The sequence below is a fragment of the Pelophylax lessonae genome (assembly GCF_965119305.1).
Source record: "Pelophylax lessonae genome assembly, chromosome: 1".
Taxonomy (NCBI): domain Eukaryota; kingdom Metazoa; phylum Chordata; class Amphibia; order Anura; family Ranidae; genus Pelophylax; species Pelophylax lessonae.
In genome coordinates, this window is record NC_138768.1 from 610,741,337 (window position 1) to 610,758,416 (window position 17,080).

At 46.5% G+C, this 17,080-nt stretch overlaps 1 protein-coding gene across 1 annotated transcript in view; it reads right to left on the reverse strand.

The window, feature by feature from the left end:
* The window catches only part of COL25A1 (collagen type XXV alpha 1 chain), a 613,974-nt gene that overhangs the window by 237,112 nt on the left and 359,782 nt on the right, over positions 1-17,080 (reverse strand). The window contains exon 3 of the mRNA XM_082263198.1: positions 3,442-3,486. Coding sequence (XP_082119324.1) covers positions 3,442-3,486 — 45 coding nt within the window. The remainder of the gene's footprint in view (positions 1-3,441; positions 3,487-17,080) is intronic.

A 17,080-nucleotide genomic window follows, 5' to 3' on the forward strand; every position in this document is an offset into this window, starting at 1 on the left:
GCAGCACAAGATAAGGGGGTTGCGTTGTCATGTAAGCGAGGGTGGGAGACTCTTGACTTCTGATGTAAGGGGGGGTGAGGGGCTCAGGACATCTGCTTAAAATGCTTATAGGAATATTACAATTGTATGCAGTTGAAAAAGACGATCGCACTCCACTGATATCATCCACAAGAAACTTTATTGGAGACTGCTCAGACAGAACACTATGGGCAAACCTTGTTCTGCTTGAGCAGTCTCAAATAAAGTTTCTTGTGAATGATATCAGTGTTGTGCGACCCTCCTTTTACAGACTTGCTTCATCTGCTACAGGACTGTGAGTGGACTCTGTGACGGTCTGCACATGCCCTTCATAGTCCTAAGTCTTAGGCTCCATGCACACAGGGCGTCATAAAAACGTGCTCCAAAGCTGTTTACATAACGCCGGGAAACAGCAGCTGTAAAAACGTGCTTTCAGTAGCTTTTTCTACTAGCGTTATTGCACGTTTGGCCACAGTAGCTGTTAGCAGCGTTTTTTTCTGCCTCCATTCAAAATCAATGGTTCCCTATGGGAGCCTATTGATTTGAATGGAAGTCACACCGCAGGTCGGATCGGGGTGATCCGACTTGCGGTGCGACCTGCACTGTGAGAATCTTGAAGGGGAACTCCACGCCAAAATGGGGAAAAAAACGGCGTGGGGTTCCCCCCCAGGTTCCAAACCAGGCCCTTCGGATCTGGTATGGAATTTGAGGGTAGCCCCGCGCCGAAAAAACGGCGTGGGGTCCCCCCCAAAATCCATACCAGACCCTTATCCGAGCATGCAGTCCGGCATGCCAGGAAAGGGGAGGGGACGAGCGAGCGGCCCCACCCCCCCTGGATCATACCAGGCCACACGCCCTCAACATGGGGGGGTGTGGGTGCTTTGGGGCAGGGGGGGCTCTGCACCCCGCACCTCAAAGCACCTTGCCCCCATGTTGATGAGGACAAGGGCCTCATCCCCACAACCCTGGCCGGTGGTTGTGGGGGTCTGCGGGCAGGGGGCTCATCGGAATCTGGAAGCCCCCTTTAACAAGGGGGCCCCCGATCCCGGACCCCCTCCCTATGTGAATGGGTATGGGGTACACTGTACCCCTACTCATTCACCCCATAAAAGGCAGTGTATGGAAATAACGACAGGAGACGTTTTGGAAAATTTATTAAAAATCTTCATCCGGCTCTTGTCCTCTCCGGGGGTCTTCTCCTCTCCGAGGGTCTTCTGCTCTTTTGCTGTCTGCCCTTCTTGTCTTCTCCTCTCCGGGGTCTTCTGCTGTCTTCTGCTCTTTTGCTGTCCGCCCTTCTTGTCTTCTCCTCTCCGGGGGTCTTCTGCTGTCCGCCCTTCTGCTGTCCAATCTTCTTGTCTTCTCCTCTCCGGTCTTCTGCTCTTTTGCTGTCGGCTGTCGGCTGTCCTTCTTCCTCCGGTCCTCCTCCTCCGACGTCTTCAGCGATTATGCCGGCCTCTGGTCTCTGCAGCTTATTATATAGCCATTAGGGGCGTGGTCGCCAGATGACGTCATCGGGAGACCACGCCCCCTTGTGTCACAGATGACGTCATCTGTGACACAAGGGGGCGTGGTCTCCCGATGACGTCATCTGGCGACCACGCCCCTAATGGCTATATAATAAGCTGCAGAGACCAGAGGCCGGCATAATCGCTGAAGACGTCGGAGGAGGAGGACCGGAGGAAGAAGGACAGCCGACAGCAAAAGAGCAGAAGACCGGAGAGGAGAAGACAAGAAGATTGGACAGCAGAAGGGCGGACAGCAGAAGACCCCCGGAGAGGAGAAGACAAGAAGGGCGGACAGCAAAAGAGCAGAAGACAGCAGAAGACCCCGGAGAGGAGAAGACAAGAAGGGCGGACAGCAAAAGAGCAGAAGACCCTCGGAGAGGAGAAGACCCCCGGAGAGGACAAGAGCCGGATGAAGATTTTTAATAAATTTTCCAAAACGTCTCCTGTCGTTATTTCCATACACTGCCTTTTATGGGGTGAATGAGTAGGGGTACAGTGTACCCCATACCCATTCACATAGGGAGGGGGTCCGGGATCGGGGGCCCCCTTGTTAAAGGGGGCTTCCAGATTCCGATGAGCCCCCTGCCCGCAGACCCCCACAACCACCGGCCAGGGTTGTGGGGATGAGGCCCTTGTCCTCATCAACATGGGGGCAAGGTGCTTTGAGGTGCGGGGTGCAGAGCCCCCCCTGCCCCAAAGCACCCACACCCCCCCATGTTGAGGGCGTGTGGCCTGGTATGATCCAGGGGGGGTGGGGCCGCTCGCTCGTCCCCTCCCCTTTCCTGGCATGCCGGACTGCATGCTTGGATAAGGGTCTGGTATGGATTTTGGGGGGGACCCCACGCCGTTTTTTCGGCGCGGGGCTACCCTCAAATTCCATATCAGATCCGAAGGGCCTGGTTTGGAACCTGGGGGGGGAACCCCACGCCGTTTTTTTCCCCATTTTGGCGTGGAGTTCCCCCTCAAGATTCTCACAGTGCAGGTCGCACCGCAAGTCGGATCACCCCGATCCGACCTGCGGTGTGACTTCCATTCAAATCAATAGGCTCCCATAGGGAACCATTGATTTTGAATGGAAGAAAAAAAACGTATAACGTGGCTTAACGCACGTTAAGCAACGTTATGGAGCCTTTAGCAGCGTCAGACGTTTTTTGCAGCTTGACGCTGGAGCTCCTGAACCCACAGTTCCTGGGGTTTTTTTGGAGCTGTAAAACGCCTATGCCACTTGGAGCTCCTAAAAGCTCTATGTGTGCATGAGGCCATAGAATAACATGGATGGGCGTTCTGCAGCTGCAAAAAAAAACGTCTGACGCTGCTAACAGCAGCTGTAAAAACGTCCAGTGTGCATGAGGCCTTAAGTGTTTACTAAAACCAGTAATAATCTAAAGCAGAGGCAATTATTTATTATGATAAAGTAGATACATTTATATAGTCTTACAGATACAACCAGCCCTTTGAGGGCAACCATAATGCTGATGCGGCCCAGGATAAAATGGAGTTTGACCTCCCTGTTCTAAAGGATGAGTCATCCTAACAATGAAGAACCACTTCCCTGAGTATATATATCTGCATAATAATTCCCTGTACTTTGTACATGCTGTGAATTTTTTCCTTCTTTCAGCCAGCTACTGACTAATAGCAAGTACTGGGAAATCTGTGTGTTTAAGAATATGTTTTCTACATTAGTACGCAGTTGGCTAATATAAGCTTTGCAATGTGTTGTAAGCTTTGGGACAAAGACATAGAAAGCCAGAGAGAAAGTCCATGCACAAGGCCATTCTGAAACAGTGACAACAACTACTAGACGTATGAGAATTTATTGAGTCAACAGGGAAGAGAGTATACTATACTATGTGTGTGCATACAAACTACTTTTATGGAAAAAGCCTAACAATAGGACCAAAGAAAGAAAGCTTACCAGGTTCCCCTCTTCTACCTCTTTTGCCTCTTTGTCCTGGAGGGCCTAAAATCAAAACAGAAATAGGTTGTTAGTTTTGGCAATTATTTAAAAATGAACACATGTAGGTTTTTCACCATTGGTCTTTATTTGGCTTTCTACACAAAAAACACGATCGCGCTTTATTCCTTGAATTCAAAGCCTGACATAAGCATTACGGAATTAGCCATGCCTGTATTATATCTATATACATGCTATTCTGACCTTGTCAGCACTTGAACCTTTGACCCTTCTGTCAAAGCATTTGCCGAGTCTGGAGCCCAAGAAATTATATCTGAAAGTAATTTCAAGTCTTTTCTATTAGAGTTCTTGACAAGCAATTATTTACGGGGTTATTCATTATGAAAGAAATGTAGATTGAAGACTTTAAAAAAAAATAACACACACACACACAGAAAATTATTAACACCTACAGGCTACAAAACTAATAGCAAGATCAAAACATCAAAAGCAGTACATGAAATAGTGTCAAGGTTGACTATGGGAGACATCAACATTAAAGTCAATTAAAATGGCTTTAAATCCTATATTTGGCACATGCTAAAGCATGGTGTATTATAAACAATTGATATTTTTAAAATAAATTGTTTTCACGCTTTTTTCATCCTTTGTTGAATTTTAGTGTTGCTGATCTCCTGCCATCTTTTTGCAGTGTCTTATTGTCTATGTCTACATACACTTCAGCAATGAAACAGCCACTAGTATAGTAGTCCATGAGGCAGGAGCACAAGGTAAGGCAATGCAGAAGCACAATTAGTAGACATGGAAAAAGCATTGTCACCCTATGACAAGAAGTACCTGAAAAAAGACCTTCATGGCAGAATTGCCAGTTTTTTGTATAATTAAGGCTGTAGGTTTAAAGCTGTTCCTTGGCGTTTTTTCGTTTCCTGCCACTAAACGCCCGTCTATGTTAGCCTATGTGTCCATGCACACATAGGCTTTTAGCAGCGTTTAGTGGCAGGAAAAAACCCCACTACCAGTGCATCCAAGAGCAGCAGAGTTAGGGCATAAAAAAATGCTTGATCCTACTAAAAGGTGCTAGAACCTTCTAGCTGCTAAACACACCTAAACGCTAGTGCTGGAGCATTATATAATTTCAATGGCCAGAATCAATTATTTATTCTAGCCAATGAAATTAATTAACGCCCAACAGCTTGACACTTGTAAAAGCTCCTAAAAGCTTGTAAAAGCTCTAGACACTTTTACAAGCGTCATGCATTTTTTCTGCAAAAACACTGCTGGCTTCTAGGAGAGTTAAAAAAAAAAAACGTCCTGTGTGCATGAGGCCTAAAAATCAATTTGAAAACAAAATTAAGATGTTAAAGCCTTTGTAAGAACCAAGATCATGGTAAAACATGAATTTCTTTAGTATTTGGCTCTCTTTAGAATATATTTCAGTATGTTCAATATTTTCCAGAGTGAACATGCTAATCTTCTGGAACTCATGGTCAAGAGATGACAGCAGCTTGAGTTGGCTGGATTGGGCAGAAATCTCAGGTCTATAGGAGTTTCCTTTGCCAGCTAAGCACCCACTGTTGAGGGGAACAGTTTATTGAGCCAGTAAGAAAACCTATCTCAGTCACTTTTTTTCCCTTCACTACATACTGCACTGCTCTGGCCCCGCTAGTAGCTGCTTTTACTCCTTTAGCCTGAGTGTGATCAGTTGTTGACTCAGTACTAGTACTAGTTATCCTAGGGGCATTACCAGACATGGACATTCAAATATTTACATATTCCTAATAAACAGCAAAACAAAAACCTTTATAATAAGCTAATCCTGACATTTTTTTAGCTTTTTAAGCTAATTCTCAAATATCCTCAATGATCGCTACAAAGGTTCCAAAGTTGGGTGTCAGCCAGTTTTATAACAGTTTAGAAGCATCTGTTGTGCATTTACATTACAGGCCTGGCAGGTTGCAAAGATTCTGGTGCAATAGAAAATAGCTAACATGCCCCTGTTGCAAAATTTAAAGATAAATTTCTCTATAGTGCCTATAGCTACAGAAAACTTGTTTTAAAGCACTTTTACTGAATCTTTACAATCTATACATACTTATATACATTTACAATATATACATACTTACAGGGCTTTTTTTCTCAGAAAAAAGGTGCAGGAACTCAACCACGACCCCCCCCCCCCAAAACCCCCTCCCCAAACGGGTCAAAATTTCACTAACAGTGGGAGGGTCTTAAAGGGGCATCAAATACCAGGATTGCATTATGTACAGAGTGCAGAGTTTGGTGGGGTTACACACAGAGTGCAGAGTTCAGTGGTGTGCTACATGCAGAGTTCGGGAGTGTGCTACATATGCAGTGCAGAGTTCAGGGGTGCAGTACACACAGAGTGCAGAGATCAGCCTTCTTCCACAGCTGCTTAGCTCTGCATCCGCCATCCACTTCTCACTTTTATCCCTCTTCTTCTCTTGTACCTCCCCTGACACTGTTAATGGCTTTGCCTCTCTCACTTGCAGAGAGATCATCCAGTGGGGGTGTCAGCATCCGCACTGCACCTCAGGCACAGGTTTTTTCTTTGTCCCTATACTGCACTTCGAAAACACAGTTAGCCAGAGCCTCTGTGTTTACAAGTGATAGTGGTGAGTAGGGAGCAGAGGGCCTGGGCCAAAGGTGGTGGAACTGAGTTCCACCAAGTTCCAGCTGAAAAAAAGCCCTGCATACTTATATGTAGTGTGTGTAGCCTGGGCGCAAATTTACTTTGCAAATGTTGATCAAATTAGTTTATCCATCAGCTATCACTCACAGAGGGGTTTTTCTGTGCTGTATATTTTATGTTATTTCTGTAACTCAATAAAGTCTTAGTCTAACTAAACTCCCTACTGAGTCTGACCATGATTTATCCAAACCACCTCGATTTGTGAATCCACCTTTCCTAACATCAGTGTTAACACTGTTAATATAAAACTGTGCTTACTGCTTTTTGTAATCATACAAATAACTTTTAATTGTTTTTTTTTAGTGTAATAAAGAAAAAATAATTTTCATTTAACTTAATCTGACCTATACCGTTCTGCAAAGTGCAAATACAGTATATTAATACTTTAGTCATTTAGATTATACAATCACATGGGAAATGGACCTTCCTATACTGTTCTCAATCAGGGAGTGAAACTTCAGCCTTTTTGTATTGTATAGAGTAGGGAAGTGAACCTATAGAAACTCTGCCAGGTATTTTATTGCTTGTAATACCCCAAACCACACTGTGCTGATCTCAGGTAATTCTTTTAAAAGGGTGGGTGCTGGGCTTAGCTGTGATACTGCTTGAATCCAAGCCTAGATGAAAGCCAGCAATGTTCCAGAATGGCCACTTATTGAAGTCCCATATCAGCAAAAAAGCATCAATGTTCTTAGAGTACACAGACCATCATTCTTAGGCGATAGGTGGGAGTCCCTCATCTACAAGGGCCTACAGCATGCTTGTGTACTCTCATAATGTTGGTGTTTTTTTGCTGATATGGGACTTCAGTAAACAGTGTCAACTTTTCCTTATGTTTTGGTTCTTATTGTTGGCTGTGTCCCCATGAAGGGTTATAGCCCTCACTTCCTGTGATGACCAGGACAGGAAGTGTGGAGACATATCAGCATCAGGGGAAAAAAAAAAAATAAGTGTTGATGGGGTGATGCACTATAGTCTTCTCCTGGTGTGGGCTATGGGGATCCTTTCCAGCCGGTAGAGCACAATGATAACTGGAAGCACCTATAGCGGTAGTAATTGAATATAAGAAATTTGACTGGCTAGTTGTACCCAAGTTTATTGATGGATTAATTGGGTACAACCAGCCTGCCAAAACATGGATCAAATCTTGGCCGGTCCCTGCCGAATCAGCTGATTTTCAATCTATGTCCAGTGTAAACATTACAATCTGATGGTATCATTTTTGTACAATCTAGATTTGCCCAAATACATTTCTTAGCTAATTAGACAGACCATCACACTACATTGTTGTTTTTAGGACTTAAGAGGATTGTACAATCAGATTGAATAATGTATAATCTGCTTTAGAGCTTTGCCAGGTTTAATGGTCACTGGGCTAAAGAATGAAAAATTAGCCAACATTGGCACAGATAGCAAAATGACAAGGGTTCCCATGCTATCCAAGACACGTCATCTGTGACATAAGGGGGCGGGGTCTCCAGGTGACGTCACCGGGAGGTCATGCCCCTAATGGCTATATAATAATCAGCATGGACCGGAGCCGGCATAATCACCGGAGACATCGTCGGAGGAGGACCGGAGGAAGAAGAAGACCATAGGGGAGAAGACAAGAGGAAGAAGAGCGGAGGAAGAAGAAGACCAGAGGGGAGAAGAGCAGGGGGGAGAAGACCAGAGCGGAAAAGACCAGATGAAGATTTTTAATAAACTTCTCAAAACGACTCCTGTCATTATTTACATACACTGCTTTTTATGGGGTGAATGGGTAGGGGTACAATTTACCCCATACCCATTCACATAGGGAGGGGTACCTGGGATCTGGGGGGCCCCCTTGTTAAAGGGGGCTTCCAGATTCCGATAAGCCCCCTGCCCGCAGACCCCCACAACCACCGGCAAGGGTTGTCGGGAAGAGGCCCTTGTCCTCATTAACATGGGGGCAAGGTGCTTTGAGGTGGGGGCCGCTCGCTCGTCCCCTCCCCTTTCCTGGCCTGCCGGGCTGCAGGCTCGGATGAGGGTCTCGAATGGATTTTGGGGGGACCCCGCGCTGTTTTACGGGCTCCCATTAAAATCCATACCAGACCTGAAGGAACTGGTTTGGAACCTGGGGGGGACCCCCACGCCGTTTTTTCCCATTTTGGCGTGAAGTTCCCCCTCAAGATTCTCAGAGCGCAAGTCGCACCATAAATCCGACTTGCGATGCAACTTCCATTCAAATCAATGGGCTGAAAGCCGTATCAATGACGGCTCCTAGGCAACCATTGATTTTGAATGGAGGCAGAAAAATGCTGCTAAAAAGCGACGTGGCCAAACGTGCAATAACGCCAATGGGAAAAGCTACTAAAAGCACATTTTTACAGCTTCTTTTTCCTGGCGTTTATAAGTGGCTCTGCAGCTCGTTTTTTCTGATGCCCTGTGTGCATGGGCCCAAAAGAAAGCCTGTTGTTTTTCTATTTTTTTTATTTTATTTATTTGAACGTACAGCATTTATAGCAATGCATTCTGATGCAACAGTGACACGTGTTACATCATAAATACTTTTTACAGCGGGATAGATACAAAATATAGCTCTCATCTTTCTCATAAAAATAGTACAACATTGTATTCTTTCTTAATATTATTTTCCACTCCGTTTGCTCTCATCTTTTATGCACATTATTCCTTGACTTGGATCACCAGGGATCTCCAATATTTTGTATCTCATATGCACTGACAAATTAGTAGGAATCTTGCAATTAAGCTGCAGGTTTTACACTCGCGAATCCTAAATCAAAGCTCCAAAACTTGTCCTTTACTGACCTGTTCATGAAATTGTTTATTCTGATTTTTTAACACATTTCTCCAAAATGAATACTAATCTGGGAGCATATATCTAATGTTTTCTTTAATAATATAGTGTGCTCTATTAGTGTGACAGGAAGAAGGAGGATTAACTATCAAAGTTTGCCAGGTTTCTAAACTGGGTTAAAAGTACACCACATTTCCTAAGGAAAACACTCCTCCATTGAAAAGGTTTTTTTAAATCTATTACACTGATTTTTTACATGCGGTTAAAATACCTTCTTAATATCTGTAGGCTGTCACGGAGTATAATTAATTCCATACCTCTACATTCTGTCACCTGTACTAACCAACTTCAAATAATTTGGAGTGCATAATTGAATGAAGTGACCGTAAAATCATGAGGTTTTTTTTGGATCGTGGTATACATAATGTGAAAATTACAGCATGAAAACATTGAAACATTAGGCAGAAAAACATTTGCTTTAAAATATTACATGGTTGATAGCTGGTCTGGGTTTTTAGCATCTACACTGCATGGCTAAAGAAAACATTACGTTGTTGATACTTGTATGTATGCAAGCATGTATGTATAAGTTTAAAATGAATAAAAATGAAAAACCATGCTGATATATTGGGGCTACCTTACTGAAGAAGTCATTTTTACTCAAAGTTTATTTTTAGGTCAATCAGGAACAGAGGGAATTTCTGTTAAGTTGGAAGAAAAAATGCTTGATGTGCCTAAACACATTAAAACGCATGATAACGCTAGGCAAGTTTAGTGCTTGAGCAGTAATTCATTTCAATGGCTAGAAGAAATTATTATTTTGCCAATTTGTATTTTATTTTTATTTTTGCCAATAAAATGAATTAATGCCCAAGTGCTTGACGCTCCTAAATCTTTTTTTACAAAAATGCAGATTTAGGTGTGTTTTTTACACTGCTTTTCTCCTTCTAGAAGAAAGCTGTTCAGGAAAGCTGGGCAAATGCCCAGTGTGCATGAGGCCTAAGAGTATACCCATATCGAAATGTTAGTTTAACCCTTTCGCTTTTGTGAAATAAAATAATTTTATTGCACAAACACTTCTTTTTTTGTAATACGCATATAAAATGAGGTTGTTTCGAGTAGATAGATGCCTAATATGCCCAGCTTTCATATGTGTGTGTATATTTATGTGTTTGTGTTTTACATTTCTGATGAACAATTTTTAATTTTTAAAACTTTTTTTCTAGTTAAAGTGGATGTAAACGCTCACATATACCCAGTGAAGTGGACAGCCTACACAGAGATGAGACAAATCTCCCTACATAAGTTTTGTATATCTGCTGTCTTCAGCTTTCTATATTCTTTAGAAAGTCAACATAGTGTTACAAATTTTTCTTCCTGCTTCAGCAGTGGGATGGGAGTCTTGGCATATACTGTGTGTGAGCTGATTGGAGGAAAGGCAACCCCCCTCCACTTAGGCAGAGGAATGAAGAAACTTTCAGAGCTGTGCTGTGAATACACAAGCTTCCTGCTTATCTATCTCTAAGTCCCTTCCTCGATACAAATTACAAATTTTCAGCTTTTATCTCCTGTGTCGGAGAACTTGTTAGAAGTTATCATGCTGATAACAGAGGAATGGAGCAGCAGAAAGACACAGAACTTAGGGGTTTGGAGAGAGATAGGTAAACACTACAGATATATGTGCCCAGGTCAGATTTCATGAATGGGGTTTAAATCCAGTTTAACTTTATTGCTTTTACAATAGGGCTGACAGGGTTATTTTTAGAGTGATAAAGCCAACACCAAAAATATAATATGTTACCAATATTACCAATCATTAGATGCACTGGCTGCTTTATTTTTCTTTTTCTTCTGTTTTCACTTGAAGATCTGACCCAGTAGGGGGCGTGGCCTGGAGCGGCATGGAGTAGGACGTGAGTGAGAGCAGCTCCGCCGGCGTATACTCCTTATCACACAATATCCTGCACCCCGAGATCCTCTCTGCCTCCCCGATATCACTGATCGCCCTCTGGACCGTCCGCAGCATGTCGCCGCCCAAAAAAACGGCGGACACGGCCGCCAAGCTGGACAAATACCGCCGCACAGAGAAGGACTCCCAGTCCCAAGATGGCGCCCAGGCGGGAGCGGAGGCGAGCGCGGCGGGAGCCGACACTGCAAAGGTGCTTGAGGCTATTTCACTGTGCCAGGCTTCCTTGACCTCACGGATTGAGGAGGTGAAGATTGACATCTCCCTGGTCCGCCAAGATCTCCAGGCAGTACGGGAGAGGGTGACTGAGGCAGAGCAGAGGATAAGCACTGTGGAGGACTCCCTGCCCCCCCTGCAAAATGCTTCTGATCGCCTCCAGCTACAGGTCACCCAGCTCCTGCTCAAGCAAGATGATATAGAAAACAGGCTGCGGAGGTGTAATATCAGGCTTATAGGATTGCCTGAGGGGGCAGAAGGAGCTCACCCGTCAGACTTTTTAGAAAAACTCCTGATTGACACATATGGCCGTGAAGCCTTCTCTGCTACATTTGTGGTGGAGAGGGCCCACCGCCTGTCTGGCAGACCACCGCCGCAAGGAGCACCCCCCCGCACCTTCATAGCTAAACTCCTGAATTTCCGGGACAGGGATGCTGTGCTCCGTCTCAGCAGGGAGAAGGGCAATATCCCCTTTGGGAATGGAAGACTGGCAATATTCCCTGACTTTTCGGCGGAGGTTCAGAAAAAACGGAAAACATTTATTGAAGCAAAACGTAGGCTCCGCATAAAGAACATCAGGTATGCCATGCTGTTTCCTGCCCGTCTCCGTGTGGAGGGAGACGATAGAGTGCACTTCTTTGACGATCCAGAAGCTGCTATTTCCTGGCTGGAGCATCTTGAGGCTCGAGGTTGATTATGCCTCGTGCCTCTTCCCCCCTTCTCTTATGGCGGAATCTCCCCGGATCTATTGGACTCCTTCATTGTTCCCCTTTCACTTGCTCTGTATTGCTGTCTTCGCTTACCCCCCCGGGCCCTCTGGCTCCTGGCCTGGAGCTGCGGTCGTGTCGGAGGGTGTTTGGAACTATTTGGAACTGCTTTGGCTCACGGGCTGGGAGGCCCACGACCCTCCTTTATCCCTTTGATTCACCTAGCCGGACGCAAGTACTATTTTTTCTTGTTCTCCTAGTTCATCTACACCCGGCATGGACACTCCCATCCGTACAAGCCGGTGGAGCATCTGGAGTCTCTCACTGTTTGTCCTATATGCATGTCTTGCTACCCAGCGAAGTTTCGCTCTCCATGTTCGCCTATGTTAGGCGCTTTCCCCAACCTCCCCTCTGTCACGGCACCGGGTGGCAGGGGTGGTATTTCCACTACACCGGTGCACCACTGTGCCCCTTGCTTCTACTGGAATATTTTGTTGATCCTCCTTTTTTTTATTTTTTTTTTCTTTTCTTTATTTTCCTGTTGGTGGGCCCCTTTTTTGGGTCGCGCCAGGTGATTGATTGGGTTGGGTACTCGAAAGCCCGCACCAGTTGGGGTAGGTGCAGGGCGGGGAGGGTGGGTGAGTTGTCTTTATTGTTGATGTATGTCATGTTGTATTTTTTCTCGAGCACTATGCAACGCATTATAATACCTGTATTGTATGTTTCTTTAAAGCTGGGTGTAATTTTGACCTCTCTTACTGCTGCTATGTGGTTCCCAGATATGGTACTGTCGGGTGGTGGATTGAGTCGAACGGAATCCCCGGAGCTCCTGCAAGCTGTCCCATTAGCCCCATCCTATGGCGCACCTTAAATTCCTTACCTGGAACGTCCGGGGCATGAGAGATAAACTTAAACGGTCGGCGGTGTTTGACATCCTAAAACGCCTCAGGGCCGATATTATAGTTCTGCTCGAGACCCATCTTGATGGTGCTCTCCAAAGGGCGCTGAAGCGCCCGTGGATAGGCTGGACGTTCCAATCCCTGTTCACTTCCCACTCACGTGGAGTGGCGATTTTGGTCGCCAAATCAGTGCATTTTGAGCTCCGGGGGTCCTCAGTAGACCCACTGGGAAGATATGTGTTTTTGGACGTACTGCTACATGGTGAACCCTATTTGCTGCTGGCCTTCTATGTACCCCCACCTTTTGCGGCCACTATATTACTAGAGGGTCTGGACTTCATGATGTTGCACCCCCGTACACCAGCAATCTGGCTTGGGGATTTTAACAACACCATGAACCCCGGTCTAGACAGGTTGCACACCTCCGGGCCTGCACAGCCCCAACCCACGACCACCAGATTTGCCCGCCTTATGGCAGAATTTAATTTGCTGGATACCTGGAGGGTTAGGTATCCCTCCCTCAGGGCATACTCATGCTTCTCGGCAGCTCATAATTCTATGTCCCGTATAGATTTCATTTTTATTTCCCCCTTTTTGCTCCCCAGACTTTTGGACGCAGGCTTCTCGTCCCGTAGTCTCTCCGACCATAGCCCCTATTGGGTCACGCTTAAGATTCAGTGTGAACGAGTTCGGCCGGCGTGGCGGCTGAACCCGTTTTGGCTCTCCCTCATCCCTGAGGGGACTGACCTGGCCGCCGTGTGGCAACAATTTTTTGCTGAAAATGGTGGTTCGGTCTCACCCTTGGTGGTCTGGGAGACCTTCAAGCTACATGCTCGGTCGACCCTGACGACCACTATTAATGCCATTAAATCGGACTCTGCCCGGGCTTACGCTGAAGCCACCGGGGCCCTGACAGTCGCGGAGGCGGCGTTCGCGGCGGACCCGACTCCGGCTGGAGCGGATCAATTAAAACTTTTGACTAGAGTAGTGGAACAACTGGATTTTGAGAAGGCTCGCAGGTCCCTTTTTTTCCAGAAACAAAAGCTATATGAGCATGGCGAACGCGCGGGCAAACTTTTAGCATATCTGGTTCATAGTAATGACAGACCTCCAGTGGTAATCACCCTACACTCCCCCCATGGTCCCCCCATTTCTGACCCTGAGAGGGTGGCAAGCTGCTTCCGGGACTTCTTCCGAGACCTGTACACCTCCACTGCCCCGGTTGATGACTCACCAATCCTACCGTTCTTGTCCCCAGACGTTCTCCCCCAACTGACGGCTGACCAGCTGACTCTCTTGGAGGCCCCGCTGACACAGGATGAGATCCTAGAGGCTATGGCCAAGTTCCCTAGGTCCAAGGCACCGGGTATGGATGGCCTGCCTATAGAGTTTTACTCCACTTACTCCGATGTACTGGTGCCACACTTACTGACTATGTTTGAACATGCCTTTGAAACTTCCACACTGCCTCCTTCCCTACGGGAAGCGTTAATTGTGCTTATCCCCAAGCCGGGTAAGGACCCTCACCAGCCTGCCTCCTACCGCCCGATCTCTCTACTTCAGGTAGATGTCAAGATACTGGCCAAGGTCCTTTCGATCAGACTTAACAAAGTTATTTTGTCTTTAGTCCATGCAGACCAGTCGGGTTTTATGCCGGGCAGGAACACCTCCTTCAACCTGAGGCGCCTGTTCATGAACCTTCAGGCCACTCATGATAATGCTGGCTCCAGAGTCGTGGTGTCCTTGGACACGGCAAAGGCCTTCGATTCGGTTGAATGGGGCTTCCTGTGGCGGTGCCTGGAGGGATATGGCTTTGGCCCAAACTTCATCCGTTGGGTTCGTGTTCTATATCAGGCTCCGATGGCTAAGGTTTCGGCCAATGGGTGCACGTCGGCTGGATTCCCCCTCACCAGGGGTACCCGGCAGGGTTGCCCACTCTCTCCCCTTCTATACGCGTTGGTGGCCGAGCCGCTGGCGATTGCGATACGGTCACACCCTGACATACATGGACTTAGAGTGGGCGCCCTGGAGGAAAAAATCGGTATGTATGCCGATGATACACTGCTATACCTGGCCGGCCCGGGCACCTCCCTCTCCGTCGCTCTCACCCTTATTGAGCAATTTGGTCGTTACTCTGGGTTAAAAATTAACTGGGACAAATCTCAAATCTTGCCTATCGACGATATATCCCCTTTCCCCATTGACCCGCTCTTTCCACTTCAGGTTGTGCCCCGTATTAAATATCTGGGGATCCTGGTGACCAACTCCTCGGGCGATTACATACGCGATAACTTACAACCCCTCTTTGCATTGTTGAAATCCAAGACCCAGACGTGGGCGCGCCTTCCTCTGGGGGTGCGTGGCCGAGTCAACCTCGTCAAAATGGTGCTACTCCCCAAACTATTGTACATCTTATGGCAGTCTCCGATATACCCCCCCCCTTAAGTTTTTCCTTCAGATCGATTCTATCCTCAAGCCTTTTATATGGGGCTCTAGTAGACACAAATTGGCCTGGAGGAAACTTAAGAATCCCACTGACTTGGGTGGCCTCGCCCTTCCTGATTTTAATTTGTACTACTTGGCCTCGCAATTGTCCCACTTCTTCCACCTTCACAACTCCGATAGGGAGAGGTTTTTGGCTCTCCTCACTCCTGCCTGGGCCCTTGCATCTGCGGATCCCCTGTCACTGGTTCTGATGGGCATGCGGGGCGCCGCGTCCCGTGGGGACCGCACTTCCATGCTGTTCCAGTACAGGCGTGTCTGGGACGTGGTGTCCGCTAAATTAGACGTTCCCCGGCTTCATGCACACACGCCTCTCTGGCATAATACTAGCCTCCCCGAGTTTGCCTCTATCCCGGATGCACATGTTTGGGTCCAGTATGGAATCAGCTATCTTGCTCATATAATCACTAATGGCACCCTTACGCCCTTTGACGCCCTGAAAAGCCAGTATGACCTTCCCAACCATGTGTTCTTCAGATACCTGCAGATTAGGCACGCTTTCTCTGCTCAATTCCCCCGACCTATGCCCGACCTGTCCCCGATCTCGGTATTGGAGGTAGTGATGGGATCGGAATCTAAACAACTCATTTCTCATATGTATAATGCCCTTCTGTTACCAGCTTCTACAGTCTTGGCCTACGCTGTTAAAACTAAATGGGAGGGAGATGTTGGGACCATGGACGATGAGGAATGGGAAGACGCCCTCGACAATTGTCAACTGGTCTCTCCAAAACTTTCGGATCGACTAACCCAATTGTTCATCCTTCACCGGGCCTACTTGACGCCAATAATGACGGCTAAGTACCGTAGTGAGGTGTCCGGGCAGTGCCCTGTGTGTCGGCAGGAACAAGGCACCTTTTACCACCTCATCTGGCAATGCCCGGAGATCCAGGGCTTCTGGGGACAGGTGGTTAGATTTCTTCATGACACCATGGGTTCCCCTCTGACGCTGGCCCCGAAATTTTGCTTATTAGGGATACCCCCTGATGTCAGTATAGATAAATACACCACCCTGTTTTTACATGAAACGTTGTTTCTCGCCAGAAAATGCATTGCCAGTCGATGGATGAGAGACACTCCTCCTTCACTCCGGGACTGGCTCCGAGAGGTCAATACGACCCTGCCCTATAAAAAATTGATATATACCCACAGGGGCTGCTCATCCAAATACAGCAAGGTCTGGGACAGATGGGTTCGGGCTCCGGAGACGTGTATATAGACCACACAATATTTGTGTGTGGTTTTTCCCTCATACTGTGTGCGGTGTTTAGGCTGTTGCTGGTCATGGACTTTGTAGAATGCCACCCGGGTTTGTTTTCTGCCCTTGCTGTGTCTGGCAGCTCTTCCATCAAAATGTCTGATTGTTATACCTGCTCATTCTCTATTTATTGTGCTCACCCAGCTGTATTCTCATTGCATTCTCCATATGAACGGTTGTATTCTTTGTTTTCTATTTTTGCATGTAATTTCCTTGTTTTTTTTTGCAATAAAGACCTTGTTAATTGAAAAAAAAAAAGAAGATCTGACCCAGTGGTTCTCAACTCCGGTCCTCGGGACCCACTAACAGGCCAGATTTTTAGTATTACCTTGGGGAGATGCAGACTAGAATTCTGCAATCACTGAGCAGCAAATGAGATCACTTGTGATGTAATTCTTGCAAACCTGGCCTGTTAGTGGGTCCCGAGGACCGGAGTTGAGAGCCACTGATCTGGCCTCTTGTGTGTGGGGTGTGAATGTTAGGTCTGTTTTCACTGCCAATTTCCAAAGTAGCTATTTAGCTGTCTGAACCATACGCTAGCTCACAGCATCTAACAGCTTCACCACCTCACGTCGGTAAATAAACTAAGGACCAGTTTA